At 42.8% G+C, this 27943-nt stretch overlaps 1 protein-coding gene across 10 annotated transcripts in view; it reads right to left on the minus strand.

The window, feature by feature from the left end:
- Positions 1 to 20579: 20579 nt before the first annotated feature.
- dpydb (dihydropyrimidine dehydrogenase b) overlaps positions 20580 to 27943 on the minus strand; it is a 151863-nt gene continuing 144499 nt past the window's right edge. The window contains exons 21-25 of one of the 10 annotated variants that reach the window (XM_052477102.1): positions 23193 to 23342; positions 22690 to 22830; positions 21329 to 22281; positions 21093 to 21214; positions 20580 to 21031 (exon numbers count right to left, since the gene is read on the minus strand). In XM_052477102.1, coding sequence (XP_052333062.1) covers positions 22111 to 22281; positions 22690 to 22830; positions 23193 to 23342 — 462 coding nt within the window. In that variant the 3' untranslated portion in view covers positions 20580 to 21031; positions 21093 to 21214; positions 21329 to 22110. Of the gene's footprint in view, positions 21032 to 21092; positions 22282 to 22689; positions 22831 to 23192; positions 23343 to 27943 lie in introns of all 10 variants that reach the window. The other 9 variants (XM_052477101.1, XM_052477096.1, XM_052477100.1 and 6 more) reach the window with 9 other exon arrangements.

Here is a 27943-nt window from a genome sequence, read left to right on the forward strand (position 1 = left end):
GGGTACGGCCCTTCGATAGATTAGCATCCTGTCCAGGGGTGTACTTGTACATCAAGGTAACTTGTTTCTGTAGCATGAGGCACCTTGATGCCTCATGCTACAGAAACAAGTTATACTGTTGTACCATTGAGAGCATTGTGACTGGCTGCATCACTGCTTGGTATGGCAACTGCTTGGCATCCGATCGCAAGGCGCTACAGAAGTTAGTGTGTATGGTCCAGTACATCATTTGGGTTGAGCTCCCTGCCATCCAGGACCTCTATACCAGGTGGTGTCAGAGGAAGGCCTTCACATTTTTTCAAGACCAGCCACCCAAGTCATAGACTGTTCTCTGCTCCTGCGTGGTACCAATTCACAAAGTCTGGAACCAACAGGACGCTGAATAGCTTCTACCCCCAAGCCATAAGACTAAATATTTAACCAAATTGCTACCTGGACTATTTGCACTGACCTCCTCTTTGCACTAACTCTTTTGCACTAACTCGTAAAATATGCCGCTGCTACTGTTAGCTTGTTGCCTAGTCACTTTACCTCCTACCCATATGTACATATCTACTCAATTACCTCGTAACCCTGCACATGGAATCGGTACTGGTACCCCGTGTATATAGCCAAGATATCATTGCTCATTATGTATTTATTCCTCAAGTTATCTTTCTATAATTTTTCTATTAGCATTGCTGGGAAGGGCAGTAAGTAAGCACGCATGTGACAAATACATATGATTTGAGATAGGCTCCTGCTACTATAAGCCGTTTTGGCTCGTACAAGCCAAGGCTCGTGCAAGGCTACTTACAGCATTTAACAGGCACTGCTCACGGTTTGGGTAAGAACATGGGAACAAATTGATCACTCAAAAAATGTTTGCAAAAAAAAAAACTGTGATATGCATGCAGCCGACAGATGAATGATCTGTTCTGTCACATATCAGCTTTACAGTGCCTATTTCTCTTTTAAAAGATGAAGCTGATGACATTGTGGCAATGAATTGATAAATTGCCAAATACATCAGTTAATTAAATGTCTGCATACAGTTCATGGTTCTTATTGAAATTATTTGGACTTTCTCCAAATATTCACATCTAGAACAACCTCCAGGCTTCCGTCATCACGGTCAATTTTGAATGAGACATTTTTTGGGGGGACGGGTCAGTTTGGTAAAACTAATCCCGTCCGAATTGTCCTCTGGAAAAACAGATGAGCTGGGGTAATAATTAAATAACCAACGTTCTATAGTAATACAAGTCCCACATACTCCAGTGAGTGTAATTTGCTCAATATTAGGAGTTGAGAATTAAAGTTGATATCATTACAAAGAAGATATTCAAATGTTTCTACTGTAGGTATGTAATTCAAGATGTGTTTATTTAGTTGTTGCTAGCAATATTCATATACACTTTTGGACCCCCTGCAATACCTCAGACCCCCGGTTGAATACCCTTGATGTAGACACACTCCCAATGGACCTCCAGAATTGTAATCTGGCGGTCCAAGAAACAATTCTAGAAACATCCAATGGACCCCCAAAAAGGTAATCTCGACCGATGACTAGGGACTCTTTTCAATCTGTAGAGTTGAAGCATACAAATTCTGCGATAGAAATGTAAATGTGATTTCCGATTGAGCCGATATAAGAAGCGTTTGCCGTGAATACAAACCCCTCTTTAGCGATGCGGATTGAATAGAGATTTAAGTATCAACTGTTAAGCAACCCCCAAGAGGTTTATCCAAGTCCAAGAAGTGTGTCCTAAATCTAGCTATTGGCTACTGTAAGTGATAGCAGGTGGACGTTTATGAGTCTTGTCCTGGAGGCAGAAATGATCGATTTCCCCTTAGATAGACCAGCTGTAAAGTCAAAATGGTCTACATTTGCTTTTTGGTCTTAATTTAATGTTAGGGTTAGGCATTACGGTTCGCAGTGTGGTTAAGGTTAAGTTAGAAATCAGATTTTATGAACGTTAACTTGCTAAGTGGTATTGCAATAATTTGGAACCGTGATTTTTCAAGATTATGCAAATTGCTAATATTTCTTCATCGGTTTTAAACATGGTTTAACAATCGAATACACATTTGTGGAAACAACGTCACTGTTTGCTCGAGTGCCTTTGTTATTGTTTTGTTGATTAAAATGGAGAGGAGTGTCCGGCAGCATGGTAAAAATAAATGGAGGAGCACTAAAGCGCTTTAGATACATGTGCGCAGAGGTTGCTTAAAGTAACTGCATTCTAATGTCACCTTTTATGGAAAACAAGCCAAGAGTTTTACACATGCTCTGTTCTTGGGTCTCCAGTGCTGCGTGAGTGAAAAGTTGAAATGGAAGTTATGGACTCCCTCGCTTGCTTCTTTTATGGGAAAAAGTCCACAATGAAACTGACATTAAATGTGGAGAGTTATACCTTTGCATCTGTTGGCCAGCAAGTAGGCTCTTAATTTTGATGCCATTGTAGGCTACTGTAGCCTACCATTTGATGAAATGACGATATCACTGGAGTCATTGTAAATCGATTTGGGCCACTTGTGTAGCATACCTGGAGCAGGCAAACGGATAAAACAAATTACCTATAGTTTGTTGTTGTTGTAGCCTTGTGTTATTATGCAATTATTAAGGGCCATGTTTAATTAATTAAATTGGAAGTTAAATTGTGATCATTGTCACAGCTCCATCGCAAATGTATCATTCTCCATATTTAATGTCAGTTTCATTGTGGATTTATCCCTGAAATTAGATGTTGGTTTATCAAGTGCTATAGGCTACCTGCATCTAGCTCAGCAAACCATGGCAAATTTGAATTGGAATTACAATCCCAGATTAGCTTCAGCATATTGGAATAACAAGTCAATCTCGCAAATAGTCCATAATAACAGCACAATTGCCAGAAAATAGCTAAACTTTAGTTTTTTGAAATTCATTCAAGTGTTTCTTGCACAGAAATGTCGAGATCCTCTGTCCAGCTTTCATCACTCAAATTCATCTGTCGGATTTATCTATAGTTATGCACAAACATGATTTTATTTACAATTATAAACTGGGTGGTTTGAGCCCTGATTGTTTGAAAGCTGTGCTATATTAGACCATGTACCACAGGTATAATAAAAACATACGTTTTACTGTTCTAATTACGTTGGTAACCAGTTTATATATATTTATACAACAGCTGGGTCTAATCCTGAATGCTGATTGGTTAAAACTACATTCCACCCGGCGTCTATTCCATAAATTGCCACCGGCTAAATCTATGACATTAAAATGCCTATTTACTCATTTCCATCTGACTGCGCAATCTATTGTCCATCAACCCAACCAAGCAATTTATGAGCTTGATCTCCAGTACAAAAAGCATCTAGACATTATCTCACATTTCTTTTAGACTAACATTTAGTTTTCAACAGCAGAGCTTTGTATAAAATCTGTCTCTCCGATATTTGCAACATTGTTTTAATATTCAAATTCGATATGCTGCTGTCCCATAGTAAAGAACGTTTCGGGAGTCGAATAAAGAGACAGAACGGCAGGCAGCGATTCTCAGCCAGTCAAAATCATGAATCAGCTGGCAACAATTTTCTGGATATATAACAAAAATATACACTGAAAAAAGGTAAAATGAAACGCAGGTAATTTGCAGTCTTTCCAGCATCAGTTTGAAGTGATTGTGTTTCAGTAGCTGTGTTGTTGGCTAGCTCATCTGAACAACAGTGTCCTGACGAGTGAGCACATTTTCTATGCCAGGCGAAATCGCGTCTCATGAGCTTCTTGTTATGGATGCAATCTAAATAAATGTCACTAGAAAACAAATGCAAATGCATCTACTTTGCTGTTATTCTGGCTGCACTTTTTGACGTAACTGTAAGGTAGCCGTAGTTGGCTTGCTAGCAATCAAGGGATAAGAACGTTGCCACCAGCAGGCCAATGGAACATTTAGAACGAACGACTGAGTCGCTTCCATAGATACAGAACAAAAAGACTGAACGACTGGGTCACGTCTCTAGCAACCATAGATGGACTAAATATTCTGGAAGGATGAAATGGTATGAATAAATTCATCACAATATGTCAATTATTATGTGAATATGTTGGTAATCCATTGTATAATAGTGATAATGCCCTTGAAGCCAGTGTTTGGAGGATATAATGGCAGGGGTGTGGTTAGGCCCAAACACCAGCGTCAGTTAGGATCACCACTTTACTTTAAGAATGTGAAATGTCAGAATAATAGTAGCGAGAATGATTTATTTCATCTTTTATTTCTTTCATCACATTCCCAGTGGGGCAGAAGTTTACATACACTCAATTGGTATTTGTTAGCATTGCCTTTAAATGGTTTAACTTGGGTCAAACATTTCGGTTAGCTTTCCACAAGCTTCCCACAATAAGTTGGACGAATTTTGGCCCATTCCTCCTGACAGAGCTGGTGTAACTGTGTCACGTTTGTAGGCCTCCTTGCTTGCACATGCTTTTTCAGTTCTGCCCACAAATTTTCTATGGGATTGAGGTCAGGGCTTTGTAATGGCTAGTCCAATACCTTGACTTTGTTAATATATATAATAATATATGCCATTTAGCAGACGCTTTTATCCAAAGCAACTTACAGTCATGTGTGCATACATTCTACGTATGGGTGGTCCCGGGAATCGAACCCACTACCCTGGCGTTACAAGCGCCATGCTCTACCAACTGAGCTACAGAAGGACCACAAGCCATTTTGCCACAACGTTGGAAGTATGCTTGGTGTCATTGTCCATTTGGAAGACCCATTTGCGACCAAGCTTTAACTTCCTGACTGATGTCTTGAGATGTTGCTTCAATTTATCCACATAATTTTTCTTCCTCATGATATCATCTATTTTGTGAAGTGCACTAGTCCCTCCTGTAGCAAAGCACCCCCACAACATGATGCTGCTACCCCCGTGCTTCACGGTTGGGATGGTGTTCTTTGGCTTGCAAGCATCCCACCTTTTTCCTCCAAACATAACGATGATCATTATGGCCAAGCAGTTCTATTTTTGTTTCATCAGACCAGAGGACATTTCTCCAAAAGTATGATATTTGTCCCCATGTGCAGTTGCAAACCATAGTTTGGCTCTTTTTATGGCGGTTTTGGAGCAGTGGCTTCTTCTTTGCTGAGCGGCCTTTCAGGTTATGTCGATATAGGACTTGTTTTACTGTGGATATAGATACTTTTGTACCTGTTTCCTCCAGGATCTTCACAAGGTCCTTTGCTGTTGTTCTGGGATTGATTTGCACTTTTCGGACACCAAAGTCCTTTCATCTCTAGGAGACAGAACGCGTCTCCTTCCTGAGCGGTATGACAGCTGCGTGGTCCCATGGTGTTTATACTTGCATACTATTGTTTGTACAGATGAACGTGGTACCTTCAGGCGTTTGGAAATTGCTCCCAAGGATGAAACAGACTTGTGGAGGTCTACAATTTTTTGTAATTGTGATATAATGAATTATAAGTGAAATAATCTGTCTATAAACAATTGTTGGAAAAATTACTTGTGTCATGCACAAAGTAGATGTCCTAACCGACTTGCCAAAACTATAGTTTGTTAACAAGAAATTTGTAGAGTGGTTGAAAAACGAGTTTTAATGACTCCAACCTAAGTGTATGTAAACTTCCGACTTCAACTGATATATATATATATATATATACCCCTTTTTTCTCCCCAATTGGTAGTTACAGTCTTGTTCCATCACTGCAACTCCCGTACAGTCTTGGGAGAGGCGAAGGTCGAGAGCCATGCGTCCTCCGAAACACGACCCTGCCAAGCTGTACTGGTTCTTGACACACTCCTCGCTTAACCTGAAAGCCAGTCACACCAATGTGTCAGAGAAAACACTGTACAACTGGCGACTGCAGTCAGTGTGCATGCGCCCGGCCCGCCACAAGGTGTCACTATTGCACGATGGGACGAGGTCATGCCGGCTGGCCAAACCCTCCTTTAACCCGGACGATCATGTGCCAACACAGTCTGGGATCAAACCCGGGTCTGGAGTGATGCGTCTAGCACCGCGATGCAGTGCCTTTGACCACTGCCCCACTCGGGAGGCCTCTGGTAACCAGTTTATAATAGCCATAAGGCACCTCAGGGGTTTGTGATATATGGTCAATATACCATGGCTAAGGGGTGTGTCCTAAGTATTGTCCTTAGCCGTGGTATATTGGCCATATACCACAACTCCTCGGGCCTTACTGCATAATCATAGCAGTCAAAACCTGTTAAATCAACATGCATTGATGGAAAATTATCTGGTGAGTTTAATAAGGGCAAATTAATTTTCTTTTGCGACATATTTTTAAACTCACAATAATTATTATTTTGATGGAAAACCATTTTTTACAAATTACGCCGATAAACTCTTCTCTTGCTGCAGGAAAAAAACATTTAAGATAGTTTTCCGACCTGGGCGGGTTTTGAGGTGTCATTGGCCTAGAAACTTGAGCTAGACCTGGCAACCCTGCAGATAGACATTATTCCAACTATGGGGCAAAACAGATGTGGTTGGCTTAGATTGTTGACATGTAAATTATATTTAGTCTCCAATGTTTATTGAAAACACAATTAAAGTTGCACAATGAGCACTTATTGTCTCTCAAATACATCGTTACAGTTGTTGGTTAGCTAGCTAGCGAATTTGAGCCATATTTGCATAGACATCAGTCAAAACACCTCAAAACAAGACATGGTATCAAGTACAAGACAAAACTAACTGAAATGAGCCACCTACGATTCTCCACTTGGCAGTTTCTTGTCATTGTTGCTAGCTATCTGGACATCCAGAATCTTCTGTCCCATTGAAGCGTGTGCATCATTTTCGTAACATTCTGAATCTCAGCCAACCCATCTTTTCTGCTGTGCTATCGCACATGTGATGTCAAAGTGAGTGAAAAAAAATACCGTTGTTTACAGTAATTTATTTGTTGCTGTAATATCCCAAACAGATGTGACAGTTTCACCAATTAAGGATTCTAGATTTAAAGTAGCCTCTGGTGTGGCCTCTTGGAAAAAAAGAACAAAAACTGCAAAGAGCTGTTGCTATGTCCTGTGGCAGATCTAATAAATGTAGCACCAATGTGTACCTTACCAATTTCACAATATCAAGGTGATTTCCAAAAGATTGTAGAACATTTATCTAAGACAAAGATGTTCATGGCACCATCTTGACTTGGGGAAATTGCTGTCTGTCTCAATAGTTGTCAAAGACTGAATAATTCAACATCCCGTTCACTGAGCATATTTCATTAGTGCTGACCTCCATCTCGATCACATAATGTCAACAAGAGTGAAACAGGTGTCATTTCATTACATACAGGTCAAATTCTCCTCATTTTCAATACATTGTGTTTGTTAAGGTGCATTGCAGAAGCATCAGAGGAGTTTCTTAAAAAACCTTTTGGAGAAACAGCTGGTGGGCAAGACCGCCCCATGCAGTAAGGGCCCATCCACTACTTCTACATTGTTGACAGTTTTAGTAGAAATCCAGCAAACCCTTTCTTCTTCAGCAGACATCTTCATTCCTCTACCTCTGACAAGCATTGGTGCTGGTGGGACACACTGCATACATTTATTCACAGATTAAAGCCGAAACGTGGCGAATGGCCCTTTTAAAACAAAATCGAATGGACTTTTATCTATATGCAAATGACTCCTCTCTCATACGTGGTTTCAACAATTAACGTGGATGACGGTTGACACTGGGGCCAGGATGTCTTTTGTCTCACTAGATAACCTGCTCAAGCTGCCTCTCATCTCTGATCGGAAACAATTAGTTTTGTTGGGAGCCCAGCTTGTGTCTCCAATGTTGCTGGTGTGCTTCTGTATACCTGAGCTATGAAAAGAGGACTGCATCACTCTGTACGGCTTTTTGGGCTTTGTAATTCCCCATCAATACTGTATCGAGAGATAATATTTTCTTGAGCACGTTTTTTTACATAATTTTTTTTTTTTTGCCTTGACAGGACAAAATAAAATCACATGAACATCATATATACACCGTCATTCGAAAAGGATCCAACAGCATGAATTTGACATAGTGAACTCCCGCATCTAGTTAAACTGAGCTCTTCCAGCTGTGTCTGAATAGATCAATGAAAAGACAAAGCAAAGCAACAGCAGAGCTCTCTAATTCAGAAGCTCATGAGTTCCTTTGTGTTTGTCTGCAGATGTTCATGTAAAACATTAGTGACTATCAAAGCAGAGGGGCGTGGTTTGAGGCTGCAGGCTTCAAACATCACGAGACAAAGACGGCTACATTGAATTGGGATCTCTTTCTGCATACAACCGTGTCTTCCCCTCAGCACCTCCTTAGTAGGAATTGGGAGTTGCTGTGTTTCTTTGGAGTATGAAAATAGGGAGATAGTGGTGATGAATTCTCCCACTCCTCCTTTTTCTCTTTCTCTTCTCTTTCTCACTCTCTCGCCCCCCCTCTCTCGAACTGTTTCTCTATCTCTCTCACTCACTTAACCTGTTTCCCTCCCTCTCTTCTCTCCCGCTCTCCCTGAGCTGCTGACAGTGTGTAGCTGAGAGAGCCTTTTTTCCACAGTAAAAGTAATCACCTCCATTACCATCTATCAGGGGACCACCATTTAACAGCTGTTTCAGGCAGGCCTCTAAAAGGGAAAATATCTCCTGTTTCACACAGCAGAGTCTTGAACTTAAAACAGCAGGGCAAATGCCTGAGATTGGAACTGGTACATATAGTTTCTTTGGAGCTGATGCTTAGAAAATCCTATTCACTGTACTTCCACAGGACTATTAGAGAGGAATTGTGTTCACCCCTGGAAATGTGGCAGAACAATTAACACACTGATGAAAATGCTTATTTTGCCAATATCATTAATTGGTAATTAATTAGTGTAAGGAAATGGGTTTGCTTCGGGAGAGGTACTTATGCCAAACCCTCTTCATGTTTGGCTGGCACAATGATGCCCTCCTGTTTGGTTTTTCCAATCCCCTGGCACCCAGCGCTGCCTGCCATTCCCGCTCCAGAGATCCTCAGTGGGCATAGGCCCAGGCCTGGCATTGCTACAGACCCAGAGCCAGGACCAGATCATGCTTACGAGTTGGTTATTGTTGGATGCCCCTACCATGCACGTCTTGGATGCCCTGCCATGGATGCTCTAGCTTGCTCCGACAGATTGATTCAATTAAGGGCTCTATTCAATCAGATCAGCTTTAGCTGACATCCGCATAGCGGTTGTTTTGATGGTGTCGGAGGTGTAACTGTGTTTGAGCTGTCAAATCCACAACTGGCTCCCGGCATTATACCTAAAACGGATATTGCCATTGGCTGCACGGAGTCGCATTAACCGAAATACCATGAAGCCTTGTTTACAAGTTCCAACACTAGAATGTGAAATGTAATTTGAGCGCAATTATTTCTACATAGCCTACACTTTCTCGTTCTGAACTTCTAACGCAACATCCGCTATGCAGGTGTCTGCTATTGCTGGTTCACACTTGATCTGATTGAATCTTGGCCTAAGAGAACGAACATCCCAGGTCTACTTGGGAGGAAGCCATTTCTTAAAGCACACGGATTAGATCAATTATTGCTAGACTTAATGTGAGGAAAGATGAAATAGCATTATTGGATAACATTGTAAAACTAACATTGATAATACAGTTCAAACTAAACAGGGAGGTTTGTTTTAAAGACTTAACTTCTCTTGATGGGAAGCACAAACCGTGAGTAAGATGGATCAGTCAGCATTAGATACTTTTAACTCACACTAATGAATATTCAGGTGTACTGTGGCTAAAACAATACAAATAGTCACTGTTATGCATGTGTGCTCCGCCTAACAGTCACTCTTAACTCCATTACCCATCCAATCACCACTACAGTTGACACGCCTAGATAACTATTCAGTTGAGTTGAAGCCATCAAGCATTTACAATAAATGATCAGTCATGATGGCTCTCTCCTGTTGTCCTTCTAATTTGCCACACGCCACCATGGAGGAGCATGAACACCTCTCTTTGAGCTTCCTGGTAGTACCAATTACCGGAGGTCAAAGGTCAAGATGCTATACACAGCTCACCGGCAGCTCCAATTTAACACTGTGTCAATATAATTCACTGACATGGTGATTGTCAGACTGCAACTTGCAAATTAGTTAACAGGAGCAGTGGTACAATTCCTATTTCCTACTGGTGTTACTGGGAATTATTAGGGAAAGTTTTGATGAAGAATGCATGTCCCCTGTCAAACATCAATGCAAATACAATGACTATCTATTACACAATTACTGTACCGTTTTTACAGTGCTTTCAGAAAGTATTCAGACCCCTTGACTTTTTCCACATTTTGTTACATTACAGCCTTATTCTAAAATTGATGAAATCCTTTTCCCCCTCATTGATCTACACACAATACCCCATAATGACAAAGCAAAACGTTTTTGTTTTGTTTGTGCAAATTTATTACAAATAAAAATCAAAAATACTTTATTTACATAAGCATTCAGACCCTTTGCTATGAGACTCAACATTGAGCTCAGGTGCATCCTGTTTCCATTGATCATCCTTCAGATGTTTCTACAAGTTGATTAGAGTCCACCTGTGGTAAATTCAATTGATTGGACATGATTTGGAAAGGCACACACCTGTCTATTTAAGGTCCCACAGTTCAAATCAAATCAAATTTATTTATATAGCCCTTCGTACATCAGCTGATATCTCAAAGTGCTGTACAGAAACCCAGCCTAAAACCCCAAACAGCAAGCAATGCAGGTGTAGAAGCACGGTGGCTAGGAAAAACTCCCTAGAAAGGCCAAAACCTAGGAAGAAACCTAGAGAGGAACCAGGCTATGTGGGGTGGCCAGTCCTTTTCTGTCCTCTTCAGTTGGGGGGCATGCCAGAGCAAATACCAAGCCATGAGGTTGAAGGAATTGTCCGTAGATCTCCGAGACAGCATTGTGTCGAGGCATAGATCTGTGGAATGGTACTCTAAATGTCTGCAGATTTGAAGGCCTTCAGGAACACAGTGGCCTCGATCATTCTTAAATGGAAGAAGTTTGGAACACCCAGGAATCTTCCTAGAGCTTGCCGTCCGGTCAAACTGAGCAATTGGGGGAGAAGCCAGTAAAAGGCACCTTAAGGACTTAGACCATGAGAAACAAGATTCTCTGGTCTGATGAACCAAGATCGAACTCTTTGGCCTGAATGCCAAGTGTCATGCCTGGAGGAAACCAGGCACTGTGAAGCATGGTGGAGGCAGCATCATGCTGTGGGGATGTTTTTCAGCAGACTCCAACCTCGCTGTCATGTGCCGTTTTACTGAGGACTGGCTTCCATCTGGCCACTCTACCATAAAGGCCTGATTGGTGGAGTGCTGCAGAGATGGTTTTCCTTCTGGAAGGTTCTCCTGTCTCCAGAGGAATTCTGAAGCTCTGTCAGAGTGACCATCGGATTCTTGGTTACCTCCCTGACCAAGGCCCTTCTCCCCCAATTGCTCAGTTTGGCCGGGTGGCCAGCTCTAGGAAGAGTCTTGGTGGTTCCAAACTTCTTCCATGATGGAGTGATCGAGGCCACCTTAGGGACCTTCAACACTACAGGCATTTTTTTGGTATCCTTCCCCATATCTGTGCCTTGACACAATCTCATCTTGGAGCTCTACGGACAATACATTCGATCTCATGGCTTGGTATTTGCACTGGCATGCACTGTCAACTGTGGGACCTTATATAGACAGGTGTGTGCCTTTCCAAATCATGTCCAATCAATTGAATTTATCACAGGTGGACTCCAAGTTGTAGAACCATCTCAAGGATGATACATGGAAACAGGATGCACCTGAGCTCAATTTCGAGTCTCATAGCAAAGGGTCTGAATACTGTCAATACGGTATTTCTATTTTTTTATTTTTAATACATTTGCAAATGCAAATTCATTTAGGTATTATGGGGTATTGTGTGTAGATTGATGAGGAAATGTGGAAAAAGTAAAAGGGTCTGAATACCTTCCCAAAGGCACTGTATTTAAAAAAGAAAAATGTTAATATCATAAAGTGGATGCCTATAGGCCCATGCATGCAATGCCCTGATGCATTTCGTGCTCAAATCTCAGACAGCTGAATCTTGAGGTGGAAAATTATTGTTTTAGGAAAGTAAAAACCAGTAGCCTAAAACAATAGCTTTTGCATATGCTACACATTGAAACACAAGGAATAGTGTTTTTTGTCATTTGTTTTAGTTTTTAAGGACATTTAAATGAGGCTGATTTCGTCATTATCCATGATAATCCCCGATATATATATATATATATATATATTATACGGTATACAGTATACAGTATAGACTACAGCATGTAACAAAATAAACTTTCCAGTGACACTGACTCACCCAATGATGGTGAAGCATAAGCTACTCATCCTTGTGCTCGTGACAATATCTCAAGATAAACTACTTTGAAAAAGAGTGTTGTTAGCTCAAACAGATTAGTCTGTTTTTCTCGTGATTGTATTTTTAAATATTGGAAAGGCAAACTGACAGCCGCAACCAACCATAGAAATTGAGTCCATAGATTGCAGTTCCCATTCAAGTCAGGGCTAGCAGCTATTGCTAATGTACCCATGAGTTTAACCTTTAACTGCAGTGGTCTTAATAAGGGTTACACTGTGTTTTTTGGTAGTCTTAAATAAATCTACTTGGAAAACAAAAGTATACACCTCACACACATGGTTAGACACCTGTACCATGTCAGATATACAGTTGAAATGTTTGCATCCCAATGTTTAACCTTATATACTGTACAGTTGGAAGGCGGAAGTTTACATACACCTTAGCCAAATACATTTAAACTCAGTTTTTCACAATTCCTGACATTTAATCCTAGTAAAAATTCCTGTCTTAGGTCAGTTAGGATCACCACTTTATTTTAAGAGTGTGAAATGTCAGAATAATAGTAGAGAGAATGATTTATTTCAGCTTTTCATCACATTCCCAGTGGGCCAGAAGTTTACATATACACAATAAGTATTTGCTAGCATTGCCTTTAAATTGTTTAATTTGGGTCAAACGTTTCGGGCAGCCTTCCACAAGCTTTCCACAATAAGTTGGGTAAATTTTGACCCATTCCTCCTGACAGAGCTGGTGTAACTGAGTCAGGTTTGTAGGCCTCCTTGCTCGCACATGCTTTTTCAGTTCTGCCCACAAATTTTCTATAGGAATGAGGTCAGGGCTTTGTGATGGCCACTCCAATACCTTGACGTTGTTGTCCTTAAGCCATTTTGCCACAACTTTGGAAGTATGCTTGGGGTCATTGTCCATTTGGAAGACCCATTTGCGACCAAGCTTCAACTTCCTGACTGATGTCTTGAGATGTTGCTTCAATATATCCACATCATTTTTTATTTCTCATGATCCATCAATTTTGTGATGTGCACCAGTCCCTCCTGCAGCAAAGCACCCCCACAAAATGAGTCCCCTGTGCTTCACAGTTGGGCTGGTGAACTTCGGCTTGTAAGCCTCCCCCTTTTTCTTCCAAACATAACGATGGTCATTATGGCCAAACAGTTCTATTTTTTTTGTCCCCATGTGCAGTTGCAAACCGTAGTCTAGCTTTTTTATGCCAGTTTTGGAGCAGTGGCTTCTTCCTTGCTGAGCGGCCTTTCAGGTTATGTCGATATAGGAATAATTTTACTGTGGATATAGATAGTTTTGTACCTGGTTCCTCCAGCATCTTCACAAGGTCTTTTGCTGTTTTTCTGAGATTGATTTGCACTTTTCGCACCAAAGTACGTTCATGTCTTGGAGACAGAATGTGTCTCCTTCCTGAGCGGTATGACGTCTGTGTGGTCCCATGGTGTTTATACTTGCGTACTATTGTTTGTACAGATGAACGTGGTACCTTCAGGGGGTTGGAAATTGCTCCCAAGGATGAACCAGACTTGTGGAGGTCTACAATTTTATTTCTGAGGTCTTGGCTGATTTCTTTTGATTTTCCCATGATGTCAAGGAAAGATGCACTGAGTTTGAAGGTAGGCCTTGAAATACATCCACAGGTACACCTCCAATTGACTCAAATGACGTCAATTAGCCTATCACAAGCTTCTAAAAGCCATTACATAATTTTCTGGAATTTTCCAAGCTGTTTAAAGGCACAGTCAGTTTACTGTATGTTAACTTCTGACACACTGTATTTGTGATGCAGTGAGTTATAAGTGAAATATTCTGTCTGTAAACAATTGTTGGAAAAATTACTTGGGTCATGCACAAAGTAGATGTCCTAACCGACTTGCCAAAACTATAGTTTGTCAACAAGAAATTTGTGGAGGGTTGAAAAACAAGTGTTAATGACTCCAACCTAATTGTATGTAAACTTCCGACTTCAACTGAAAAATAACAAAACCGTTTGACAGAAACACCGGATTTTCTGCTTTAAAAATAAAATAATGTTTATTCATCTTGAAACATGCGGCCACTAAAGGGCTATTTGGTAATTTAACTGCAGGAAAGTGGGTTGTCACACCCTGACCTTAGAGATCCCTGTTTATTCTCTATATTTTGGTTAGGTCAGGGTGTGACTAGGGCGGGTACTCTAGTTTTTGAATACAGTGCCTTGCGAAAGTATTCGGCCCCCTTGAACTTTGACCTTTTGCCACATTTCAGGCTTCAAACATAAAGATATAAAACTGTATTTTTTTTGTGAAGAATCAACAACAAGTGGGACACAATCATGAAGTGGAACGACATTTATTGGATATTTCAAACTTTTTTAACAAATCAAAAACTGAAAAATTGGGCGAGCCAAATTATTCATCCCCTTTACTTTCAGTGCAGCAAACTCTCTCCAGAGGTTCAGTGAGGATCTCTGAATGATCCAATGTTGACCTAAATGACTAATGATGATAAATACAATCCAACTGTGTGTAATCAAGTCTCCGTATAAATGCACCTGCACTGTGATAGTCTCAGAGGTCCGTTAAAAGCGCAGAGAACATCATGAAGAACAAGGAACACACCAGGCAGGTCCGAGATACTGTTGTGAAGAAGTTTAAAGCCGGATTTGGATACAAAAAGATTTCCCAAGCTTTACACATCCCAAGGAGCACTGTGAAAGCGATAATATAGAAATGGAAGGAGTATCAGACCACTGCAAATCTACCAAGACCTGGCCGTCCCTCTAAACTTTCAGCTCATACAAGGAGAAGACTGATCAGAGATGCAGCCAAGAGGCCCATGATCACTCTGGATGAACTGCAGAGATCTACAGCTGAGGTGGGAGACTCTGTCCATAGGACAACAATCAGTCGTATATTGCACAAATCTGGCCTTTATGGAAGAGTGGCAAGAAGAAAGCCATTTCTTAAAGATATCCATAAAAAGTGTCGTTTAAAGTTTGCCACAAGCCACCTGGGAGACACACCAAACATGTGGAAGAAGGTGCTCTGGTCAGATGAAAACAAAATTGAACTTTTTGGCAACAATGCAAAACGTTATGTTTGGCATAAAAGCAACACAGCTCATCACCCTGAACCCACATCCCCACTGTCAAACATGGTGGCGGCAGCATCATGGTTTGGGCCTGCTTTTCTTCAGCAGGGACAGGGAAGATGGTTAAAATTGATGGGAAGATGGATGGAGCCAAATACAGGACCATTCTGGAAGAAAACCTGATGGAGTCTGCAAAAGACCTGAGACTGGGACGGAGATTTGTCTTCCAACAAGACAATGATCCAAAACATTAAAAAAATCCAAAAATAAATATATCCAGGTGTTAGAATGGCCAAGTCAAAGTCCAGACCTGAATCCAATCGAGAATCTGTGGAAAGAACTGAAAACTGCTGTTCACAAATGCTCTCCATCCAACCTCACTGAGCTCGAGCTGTTTTGCAAGGAGGAATGGGAAAAAATCTCAGTCTCTCGATTTGCAAAACTGATAGAGACATACCCCAAGCGACTTACAGCTGTAATCGCATGTATTTTTGCACGACAAAGCTTTTCGTTCGTTGTAGTGTTTATTGTTTTTTTTGCTGGTTCACATTTTAATCAAATAGGATGAACTTCAATCACGCTGCACCTTGGTCTACCCTTAACGACGAACGTTACAGAAGATCCCACCACCAATGCACCATGCAGCGTGGTCAGGAGGACTGGACCTGGCAGGAAATCCTGGAGGGAGCAGGACCCTGGACAAGGGCCGGGGAGTATCGCCGTCCGAAGGAGGAGATAGAGGTCAGCGAAAGCCGAACGGCGACGATACGAGGAGTTAGCTCAACGACACAAGCACGAGAGTCAGTCCCAAAAATGTTTTGGGGGGGCACACGGGGAGATTGGCGGAGTCAGGGTTCAGACCTGAGCCAACTCCCTGTGCTTACCGTGGCGAGCGAGTGACCGGTCAAGCACCGTGTTATTCGGTTCTGCGTACCATGCCTTCAGTGTGCATCCACAGCCCAGTGCGCTCTGTACAAGCTCCCCGTAGTTGCCGTGCTAGAGTGGGAATTCAGCCAAGATGGATTGTGCCGGCTCAGCGCTCCTGGTCTCCGGTGCGTCTCTTTGGTCCAGGATAACCTGCACCAGCTCTACGCACTATGCCTCCAGTGCGCCTTCATAGCCCAGTGCGTCCCGTGCCAGCTCTCCACACTCACTGAGCTGGAGTGGGTATCCAGCCAGGACGTTTTGTGACAGCTCCCCGCACCAAGCTTCCAGTACGTCTCCTCAGTCCGGTGAGACCTGTTCCGGCTCCACATACGAAGCCTACAGTGATGTTCTATGGTCCGAATCCTCCAGTGATGATCCATGGCACGAAGCCTCCAGTGATGATCCATGGCACGAAGCCTCCAGTGATGATCCATGGCCCGGAGCCTCCAGTGATGATCCATGGCCCGGAGCCTCCAGTGATGATCCATGGCCCGGAGCCTCCAGTGATGATCCATGGCCCGGAGCCTCCAGTGATGATCCATGGCACGAAGCCTCCAGTGATGATCCATGGCCCGGAGCCTCCAGTGATGATCCATGGCACGATGCTTCCAGTGATGATACATGGCCCGGAGCCTGTAGTGGTAATCCATGGCACGAAGCCTCCAGTGATGATCCATGGCCCGGAGCCTGTGGTGATGATCCATGGCAAGGAGCCTGCAGCGACGGTCCCCAGTCCAGAGCCTCCAGCGACGGTCCGCAGTCCATAGTCTTCAGCGACGAGCTGCAGTCCAGAGCCTCCAGCGGAGGTTCCCAGTCCAGAGCCACCACCGAGAGTAGATGCCCACCCAGTCCAGGAGCCGGAGTCCGCAGCTTTTACACCCTGACCTTAGAGATCCCTGTTTATTCTCTATATTTTGGCTAGGTCAGGGTGTGACTAGGGTGGGTCCTCTAGTTTTTGTATATCTATGTTTTCTTTTTCTTTGTTGGCCTAGTATGGTTCCCAATCAGAGGCAGCTGTCTATCGTTGTCTCTGATTGAGGATCATACTTAGGCAGCCCTTTTTCCCACCTTTGTTGTGGGATCTTGTCTTTGTTTGGTTGTATTTTTGCACGACGAAGCTTTTCGTTTGTTGTAGTGTTTATTGTTTCTTTTGCTGGTTCACATTTTAATAAAATATGATGAACTTCAATCAAGCTTGGTCTCCCCTTAACGACGAACGTTACAGGGGTACCAGTCTAAGTGCCAGGGTCAGAGGTTACAAAATCCTTCTATGAGTTAGAACTACGCTGCCCAAATTGCGGCCTTCCGGACTGTAAATGCTTGTGAGAAAAACTTAATCCACAGCTATTTTTTAGAAGCTATTGATCCTCTGCAGCTAAATTATGCTCTCTGATGTAATATTTCTAATTATTTTATTTTAGTCTGTTCAGGCAGGAGTAATATCATTTTTGGGGATTGTTTTCATAGCCTAGTTTTGCAGCACCCCTACTTCCCGTCTTTAATATGTTTTGTTTGGTCTTTTTTCATTTGTTTTGTGTTTTCATTTTTGTGTTTTTACAATTGATTTGTTTGTTTCCCCCTTATTGAATTGTACATATTTGTATTTATTGTATCTTGAAATCGTAATCATCTATGACAAGCAAGAAAAAACAAATAAATAATTGTTCACAAAAAAAGAGAGATTCTGAGGTTACTGTTATATTTTTTTCGACTGAGGTGACGTCGTGTACACAGGCGTTGAGCAGTTACCCAACACTGGAAGTTCTGAGGGTGAACCCCTGTGGAACTGTCGGAACGACGTGATGTGGCCATCCGATAGTGTTGCCCGATTAGAGAGACACCTAGATGTTCTATTTTTTATGGTTACCTTGTAACCTAACTCGATGAGGTGGGTTACAAGGGAAGCCGTGTCTTGCACTGCTTGCTCCAGTGTCAGGGAGCAAAGCAGCTAATCATCTATGTCTATGATTCTCAGGAGTGCTAGAGCTGCCTCCACACACTTGTTGAACGTCCGGGGGGCTAGCGCTAGCCCGAAAGGGGACAGCGAGTTAGACTGTGCCCTGAAAAGCAAACCTGAGAAACCCGTGTGATGGCAGAATACTTGTGAAAATAAGCATACTGTAGGTCGACTGAAGTGAACCAGTCGCCTCGGATAGAGTGCGACAGCATGTTGAACGCAAGCATACAGAATGTGAACTTTCTCAGATGGGTGTTGAAGACCCATAGGCCCAGAATGGGGTGCATCCCCCCTCCCCTTATTTTGGGAACTGGGAGTACTGGGAGTAGGAGTCAAAATGGCTGTCTGACGCTGGTATTGCTTTGATTGCCCCTTTACTCAATAGAGAGGACATTTCCTGCTCTAGTATTAGAACTGGGCGACACCCTACCCAAATAGTTGTTTTGATCATGTGGACTGGGATACAGTGGGGCAAAAAAGTATTTAGTCAGCCACCAATTGTGCATGTTCTCCCACTTAAAAATATGAGAGACTGAAATGGTCCACCCACACAGACAGTGTGGTGAAGAAGGCGCAACAGCGCCTCTTCAACCACAGGAGGCTGAAGAAATTTGGCTTGTCACCCAAAACCCTGACACTTTTACAGATGCACAATCGAGATTATCCTGTCGGGCTATATCACAGCCTGATACAACAACTGCACCCCCCTCAACCGCAAGGCTCTCCAGAGGGTGGTGAGGTCTGCACAACGCATTACCGGGGGCAAACTTCCTGCCCTCCATGACACCAACAGCACCCGATGTCACAGGAAGGCCAAAAAGATCATCAAGGTTAACAACCACCCGAGCCACTGCCTGTTCACACCGTTGCCATCCAGAAGGCGTGGTCAGTACAAGTGCATCAAAGCTGGGACTGAGAGACTGAAAAACAGCTTCTATCTCAAGGTCATGAGATTGCTAAACAGCAATCACTAACTCAGAGAGGCTGTTGCTTACATTGAGACCCAATCACTGGCCACTTTAATAAATGGATCACTAGTCACTTTAAACAATGCCACTTTAAATAATGCCACTTTAATCATGTTTACATATCTTACATTACTCATATCATATGTATATACTGTATTTTATACCATCTATTGCACCTTGCCTATGCCGCTTGGCCATTGCTCATCCTTATATTTATATTCACCCCTTTAGAATTGTGTGTATTAGGTAGTTGTTGTGAAATTGTTAGATTACTTGTTAGATATTACTGCACTGTCGGAACTAGAAGCACAAGCACTTCGCTACACTCACATTAGCATCTGCTAACCATGTGACCGATAAAATTGGATTTGATTTGATTGGACAAGTCAATACATAAGCAAGAAGGGCTCTGCCAATGAACATTGAACATGAGTGATTAAAGGGCACGCCCAGACACATCATTTCCTAGTTATAATCAGGGAGGGAAGGGGAAGTTATCTGGGACGCTGCATGAAGGCGGTGAGGGAGAGAGGATGCGTGGCTGGGTAGGGAATGTGAATGGCTGCCGGATCTTACCAGATGGAGACGGGAGACTCGCTGCCGGAACAGAGAACAGGGCCTCGGGTGTTAGTTTGAACTTTAGGCTTGTGCCTCAGATACCAGCTCATTGAAGAAATAAAAGCCATGTACATTCATAAAGGTTTTCTGGACACAACCATTTTCCTGGAGCAGTACTGGATAGACTATGCAATGTATATGTATTTGAAGGGTGCATACAGTATACTGGGAGCAAGCTAAATTGTTGTCTTTTGAATAGTAATGGTAAATGAACCCGTTTTCTCTTAATGTCAATGTTTCCATATGGTACCCGTATAACCCTCAGTGCAAGGATGGTACATTTTCAGGACCAAGGACTGAATATTGCTATGTCAAACTTGGTCATTTTGTGAAATGATTAACGTCGGGTTAAAACATCTGAAGTATAGAGATGCTCCACTCTTTTAAAATGGTTTACGTTAAGACATCCGAAAATATGAAATGCCCAATTTTCAGCATGTCTGTCCACTCTTTCAAACGAGTACGCTTAATAGTTTTCAAATAATACCCTTTCATGGAGCGACTACCCTTATCCAGAGATGGCAACGATAGCATTTTAATTAACTCAAATTTAACGCTTTACCCAAATACACAGAACTGGGTGTTTGTTTGTGAATTCATTTGGAAAAATGAAGAGAGAAAAGAAGGGGGATTGTGGAGAGATTGCATTAGCATAACAGAGAACACTAGTTGCATTGTTTTGCTTTTTATTCCAATCATAAACAGACAATGTTTTGTTTTTCAATTCTGTTCACGAATTATGAATATGGAATTAGCTTTCAGAATTTTCTCTAAAAGAGCTCACATATAATTGAGTAGGTATCTGGGTAACACTTTATTTAGATAGTCCATCATCTGTAGATTCTCTACAGACTATCAGTAACATCTCAACTAACTATTTACTAACACCAACCTTAACCCTTACCCTAGCTCTAACCCTTACCCTAGCTCTAACCCTAACCCTTAACCCTTACCTTAGCTCTAACCTTAACCCTAACCCTAGCTCTAACCCTAACCTTAACCCTTACCCTAGCTCTAACCTTAACCCTAACCCTAGCTCTAACCTTAACCCTTACCCTAGCTCTAACCTTGACCCTTACCCTAGCTCTAACCTTAACCCTAACCCTTACCCTAGCTCTAACCTTTAACCCTAACCCTTACCCTAGCTCTACCCTTAACCCTAACCCTTACCCTAGCTCTAACCTTTAACCCTAACCCTTACCCTAGCTCTAACCTTAACCCTAACCCTTACCCTAGCTCTAACCTTTAACCCTAACCCTTACCCTCGCTCTAACCTTGACCCTTACCCTAGCTCTAACCCTAACCTTAACCCTTACTCTAGCTCTAACCTTGACCCTTACCCTAGCTCTAACCCTAACCTTAACCCTTACCCTAGCTCTAACCCTAACCTTAACCCTTACCCTATCTCTAACCCTAACCTTAACCCTTACCCTAGTGTCACGGAGAGGAATACGTTATATTAAACCAGTCTACACCTATAATGCAACTGAACAGTATTCGTGTTCTAAAGAGATATTTTACTCTCATTAATACAACCTAAAAGGCATATGATTGTCTAAAAGGATATATCGCATTAAAATCAATTCCTAAACAATGTCACCAAATAAGACATTAAAACTACACCTAAACCTTTGCTATAAACCCTTAGTTTTTCATCCCTCTTTGATCAGTGCATTACAATTTCCACTGGTCCAAAAGATAATAATCAATGATCATGATTATCAACACATGCACCTTGAAGCATGGCCGCTTCACCACACAATGTCCATCAACTCCCAGCAGGGCAGACAAAAATGTAAACCCCACATAGCGAGCCATTGTTTTAGAAATAACACAAACTATTTTGCGTCCGGTATAATTATTTCAGGATAATTGGCTTGGGAATATAAGGTAAATTACTGCTTCTGGCTAATTATTCGTTTTCATAATAAAGGTCATTTTTCAGTCTTTGCAATTACATAGCCAATCAATGGTGTAAGGTAGACATCGGGTCCCCTCTTTCTCTTCTCCCCCCTCTGCGGTGGCCAGGTATTGCCTGGGTCATATTCATTAGAGCATGCACAAAAAATACATTTGAAAACATTTTGCAACGGGAAACAATATGACAATTTCTCATTGGTCGAGCCCAGGTAGTCCCTCCCTGTTTCAATAATTTTTCTTCCATTTGGCACATTATGAACACAGACCTGTTGTCTAGCCTTTAGCAAACGGGATTAACAGCTTGAGGCAGCCCCCTCTTAGGCACGTACGCCGTTGGCCTGGTAACCATTTTGATGCAGTCGATGATGGGGCAGACACTGAGGCAGAGAGTGCAGCCGGTACAGCTGTCAGTGATTACTGGGAAATGGGTCTCAGGGTCAAACGTAATAGCCTGCAAAAGAAGAGGAAGCAGAGAGACAGAAAAAAAAGCTATTACATTAGAGCAATTAGTGACTCTCCATCGGAGAGAGAACTTATCCTCTCGATCTACTGGGTGGACAGAGAGGAAAAAAAGAGAGGAGGGAGAAAAAAACGAGTCCGCAACGTGACCACAACGGTGCAGCAGCATCCGGCCATGAGAACAGGTTACTCAAATAGAGTTTTACAGCACTGTGTAAGTATATCTCACTCCACTTGAGAAGATAGTTACCTAAACAAGAAAAGAGAGCTACATTCAAGTTGAGGGGACAAACAAGACAGCGTCTATTTCCCAAACAGAGCACTATGTAAGCCATAGGATGCCCTTTTGAGAAACACCACATTCCCAGAAGGCTGTGTGCGTGTGCGTATGTCTTAGTACCTGGTATCCTGAGTCGTTGCAGGTCATGTAACACTTCCCACAGTTGATGCACATCTGCTCGTCGATCAGAGCTATCACCTGCTCCTGGTTGTCCAACTCCACATAGGCCCCGATGTGCTTCAGAGCCCTGGCGATCACATCCTGCAGGGGACACAACAACAACAACAACAATTACAGTTAGTTACTACTAGTTTGGCAATAACAACGAGCAACAACAAGCAAAGCTAGTTAATGTACTAGTCTGACTGTAGGACAGGAAACGACAACAACATGCTCTGGAATGCTTTATATTCTTTATATAACTAGATATAAGTGTTACCCATGTTGTTATTGGTTTGAAATGACCTTAGAAAGGTCACAACACCCCTTTCATTAGGAACAGATGTACTATCACAAACACTAAAGCGTGAGTCTCAAAACTGGCGACCTGCCAGTGGCCCTATATAAATATATATAAAGACATAGCAAAGTATTATTTGTAATCCAGACAGCCCCTCTCTCACCTTCACAGCAGGAACTGGTTTCTTGGGCATGAACACGCGGGCAGCGTTGGTGTCACCCACAAAGTTGTCGTTGACATCCTGCAGTTTCCTCTTGTACTCAGCCAGCACTTCTGTCTTCGCCAGGAGGTAGGGTCCAAAGCTAGGCAGGCTCTGAGAGAGAGGGATAATAGTGGTTTGGTCAGAGGGTATCAGAAAAAGGATGGTGTCTTGAGTATCAATACTTAAAAGGTGAGAGCGTCCTTGTATTTCAAAGTATTTTATATACCAAAAAGTGTTTATACTGTGGTACAACTTCAAACAAATAGAGAGAGAGAACTCAACATGGGCTACAGCACACCAAATAGCCTTGTCATAGTAGAGTGTCAACACGTTTGTACCACTGTCAAATAAACGATTGGTCTACTATTAATTGAAAATTATAAAAGAATATATAGTATTTTTCCCAATTGAAGAACTTTTAAAAAGATGGAACGTGCCACCAGGAAGCTGAAATCAATTAAAATTGTGCCAAGACAGGGTTCTGGAGGATGTCTGTGTAATTTGAAAATAATAATTATAAAGCATTTACAGCAGCCTGTGTAGTGATTGTTGCTTCCAGCCATCCCAATTCAAATGAAGACAAATGGAAATCAAATATGATCTAAAACATGCAAGTCAGACAGAATGAATCAAGTCATCATCACACTGATTACTATGACCACTGTTTTGCACGTGAATTAATCGGGTAGAATTCTAACATTTGCCATCAGAGAAAACTCAATACTCTGTCTGTTTGAACATTTCCTTTAAAGTGGAAATGTAGACTGATATAACTCCCCTGCCCTCACGCACAGACACAGCCTACATCCGGAAATATATTCACCTAGTCTAGCGAACCCTCCTCTCTAAAGAGCCATTCCTATTCACAGTCACACTCCATGGCTACATGGCGGCTATGGGAGGAGGAGAACAAGAAACCAGGCTCCAGCCACACCACTCAGACTCCACTGAGAGTTGAGGGAACGTGCCCTAGAAACGAACCTCACCACACACCACTCTGGATGGGCTGGGATATGCTGGTTGGGGTTGAATTTTTTTTATGGCAGGCTGTCCACATTGGCATTCAATGTGAGTGCATCGTTATCATCGCCACCACCATTACTACGAAAACCCCAGGAGGAACTTGAATGGGAAGCCATATAATAGTAATTTGAGGCACTAGGTGGTGTGACAGGGAAATTGTGATTTCCTGGAAGGATGATTCATCGTAGAGGAATAGTTTCCTGTCAGTTGGACACTAGCGAAGACTGACTGGCACCAAAATGGCTGCCTCTTTGTCTAACCAAAATGGCACCTCAGTCCTAACAAAGGCTGTCTGTCGGAACTGGACTTTTTTGTGCCGCCGTCTTCACTCAAGGAGACATCTCGATAGAACCTGACCCTCACTTTTCACACGGTCAGCTGTCACTCGCTAGTCTGCCACTAAAAGGACCTAAGAAGCCACATTTCTTTATCAGTCAGCTCCAGTAAAAAAACTCCTCTCTTGCCTTTGTCTTTTTTTTGTGCGCCACTGACACTACAACAGCGTGAGAAAAGCATAAAAGCCGGAGCCATTCGGAGCTGGGGGCCGGGGCCATCAAAGGCGTCAGGGTGACAAACGCTGGAATCTGTGTGAGCAGTGTTTATTCTCCGGCTAATGGCTGGGTCTGGGGAACGAGGAGACGCAGTAGCAGCCTTGATGTATTTATGTCCCTGTAGCGCTAACACCAGTGGGCCTAGCTACTCTGACTGACTGAGGCTCCGAGTAAAAGCATAACACCAGCCATGCAGGCAGGCAGCAGCAGCCATACTTTGACAGCCCTAATGAATCAGCTGTTATAGCCTCAAACCAGAGCGGCTTGGCAATGGGAGACCAGAGGTTTTAATCATGACAAAGAACAGCTACTGAAATACACACATGTGCACACACACACACACGCACACGCGCGCACACACGCACACACACACACACACACACACACACACACACACACACACACACACACACACACACACACACACACACACACACACACACACACACACACACACACAAACTCAACTCAGAGACGGGTACAAAGCTAATTAGTTGGATATTTAGCTGGAATCGGAGCTGCTGCAGAGGCAGAGCGAGTCACTGGGTTCTTCAAACGCAGAGATTGAAATTCATTTCGAGAAAAAGCTATGAATAGAAGTCTGAGACAGGACGATTGATCAATGTGAGTTTATGGGGAATTTATATATATATATTATATAAAAAGGAATTAAAATAAAAACTTCAGCAATATTTCTCTGTGGTTTGTTGGCCCCAATGTGTGAGCCAGGGAGGCCACTCCTTAGCTACTCTGTGAAGTGCTGCTGCTGCTGGTGGTGGTGGTGTGTGTGGAGCTAACAGAGATGTGACAGAGTGCTTTCAGCAAATGAAATTGTGTGTAAACACCCAGGGAGCATCGTTCAGTGGAACACTTAGGGAGAGCCACGGCCATTTAGAGGAGGGGAAATATCCTCCAATGTAACAGGGAATAGAGGAACCACAGTCGGAGGCGCTCTGTGAGTGTGTGTGTGTGTGTGTGTGTGTGTGTGTGTGTGTGTGTGTGTGTGTGAGAGAGAGAGAGAGAGTGTGTGTTTACTCAAGTACTGCGCTATTTCTCTATGGCCATTCAAAATTCCCAATGGATTACAAAACATTCATATAAATAACACATTTCCTATCATGCTGTTTCTGGGAAAATACCCAATCTTTCCTTCACCTGATAAGAATAGGTTTTTGAGACCACAGAGCTTCTTTTAACGAATACAGCAGCCAAAAATGAATCTACACTTTTCTGTTTAGGAAACAACAGCTTTTATTGGAATATCTAGCCTATGTGGCGTCTATATCTAGCTACTGAAGGTGTACAGGCACAGCCAAAGCCCCCATCCTCCTGGGAAGCACCATGTCTAATTACAAACACAGCTCTCCAAAACACAGGGCGGGTCAATTATCTCACTACCCCTCTAGATGGTATATCAAACAGCAACTGTTAAAGAGGGAAATTACTTGTGTACATGGCAGGGAAATGTGGCCATTAAAAGGCAACACTTTGTATGTTGTGAGGAACACATATATAATGCCTTTATAAGGACGTGTAAAATACCTTATGAGGCATTATTGTGCATTATGAAGCTTCTAAGAATTTTGCAGGTATTCTGACTTTATGGATAATGAACCTCTTTGAAAATGTCAGGGGTTAAACTGGGCAGAAATCTGCCTCGGAGGTGCTCACTGTTCCGCTAGGAAACAATTCAGACTTTCCGGACATCGTAATAGGCAAGCAGTTAGCAACAGGTGGGCGTTTGGTTTGTTTGTGTGGACATTGATCAAATCGTCCTTGTCCGCACATTGGCTTTTAGCTCACGTCAATTGGTCGTTGTTTGGAGAACATACGTTTAAGGTCTATTATGCCTATTGTGAGCCGTTTCAGAGTGGCCTTTCGTAATTGACTGTGGGCTTATATGAAGGTCAGTTAAGTGCCTCTTGTAGGAAGCCAAGTCGTTCAAATGAAACCTTTCAATATACCGTTCAGTTCCACATTTCTGCTCACTCCTCGTCCTTTAACAGCTCAAATGTGAACGCTGTAAAGGCACACACACACACACACACACACACACACACACACACACACACACACACACACACACACACACACACACACACACACACACACACACACACACACACGGATAGACAGATGCACGCACTCATCATTAGCCTCCTTATAGCCATGGAAACCACTGCACACTCACACACACACACACACACACACACACACACACACACACACACACACACACACACACACACACACACACACACACACTAGACCCCCCGTGGAACCAAAGCTGCAATTCCTACCCCAATCCCCCTTCAACCTACCCTACATAAAGGCGGTTGGGGGACATGCATCATGGGAATGTAAAGCTCTTAAATATGTGTTTGGCTGTGTGAGCCCCTCGGCCCGGTGCCTGGCTAGCTGTGGGGATCTGGCAGCCTAGCAGAGGTAATGAAGCTGTGTCTATCCTCTATCTGCCCCGCCTCAGCAGCCTGCCTCTCTCGCTTGCTCTTTTTCCACTCTCTCTCTCTGCTGTGGAGCATGCTACTGTGCACTAACCATGGCTGAAGAGGAGAGGAGAGTACAGGGGGAGGGGATCAAGCTGGGAAGGAGGGGAGCTGGGAAGGACGGAGGGAGGGTTAAGAAATGGCAGAGATTTGGTTTGTGAGATGTTCTTCAATATTTGTGTATTTGTTCAAGTATTAGGGCTTGTGTGTGTGTGTGTGTGTGTGTGTGTGTGTGTGTGTGTGTGTGTGTGTGTGTGTGTGTGTGTGTGTGTGTGTGTGTGTGTGTGTGTGTGTGTGTGTGTGTGTGTGTGTGTGTGTGTGTGTGGTAGAAAATGGAGCCTTCATATAGGGTAGGTTCAAGGGGAATTGGGGGTGGAATTGCATCTTTGGTTCCACGGGGAGTCTAGAAGCTGTGTGTGTGTGTTCGTGTGTGTGTTGTGTGTGGTGGTTTTCATGACTATAAGGTGGGTAATGATGTTCTGCTCCATAGAATAGTAGCTCATCTGTGATTCAAGGATGATATGAGGTATGGGGGGATTCACAATGGTGTGCTACACGGCAGACTATCCATGTTAATACACGCATACAAACGCATACAAACAAGGCATAAAAATAGGGTAGGGGTAACAAGTAG

The sequence above is a fragment of the Oncorhynchus keta genome, chromosome 23 (assembly GCF_023373465.1).
Source record: "Oncorhynchus keta strain PuntledgeMale-10-30-2019 chromosome 23, Oket_V2, whole genome shotgun sequence".
NCBI classification, from domain to species: Eukaryota; Metazoa; Chordata; class Actinopteri; order Salmoniformes; family Salmonidae; genus Oncorhynchus; species Oncorhynchus keta.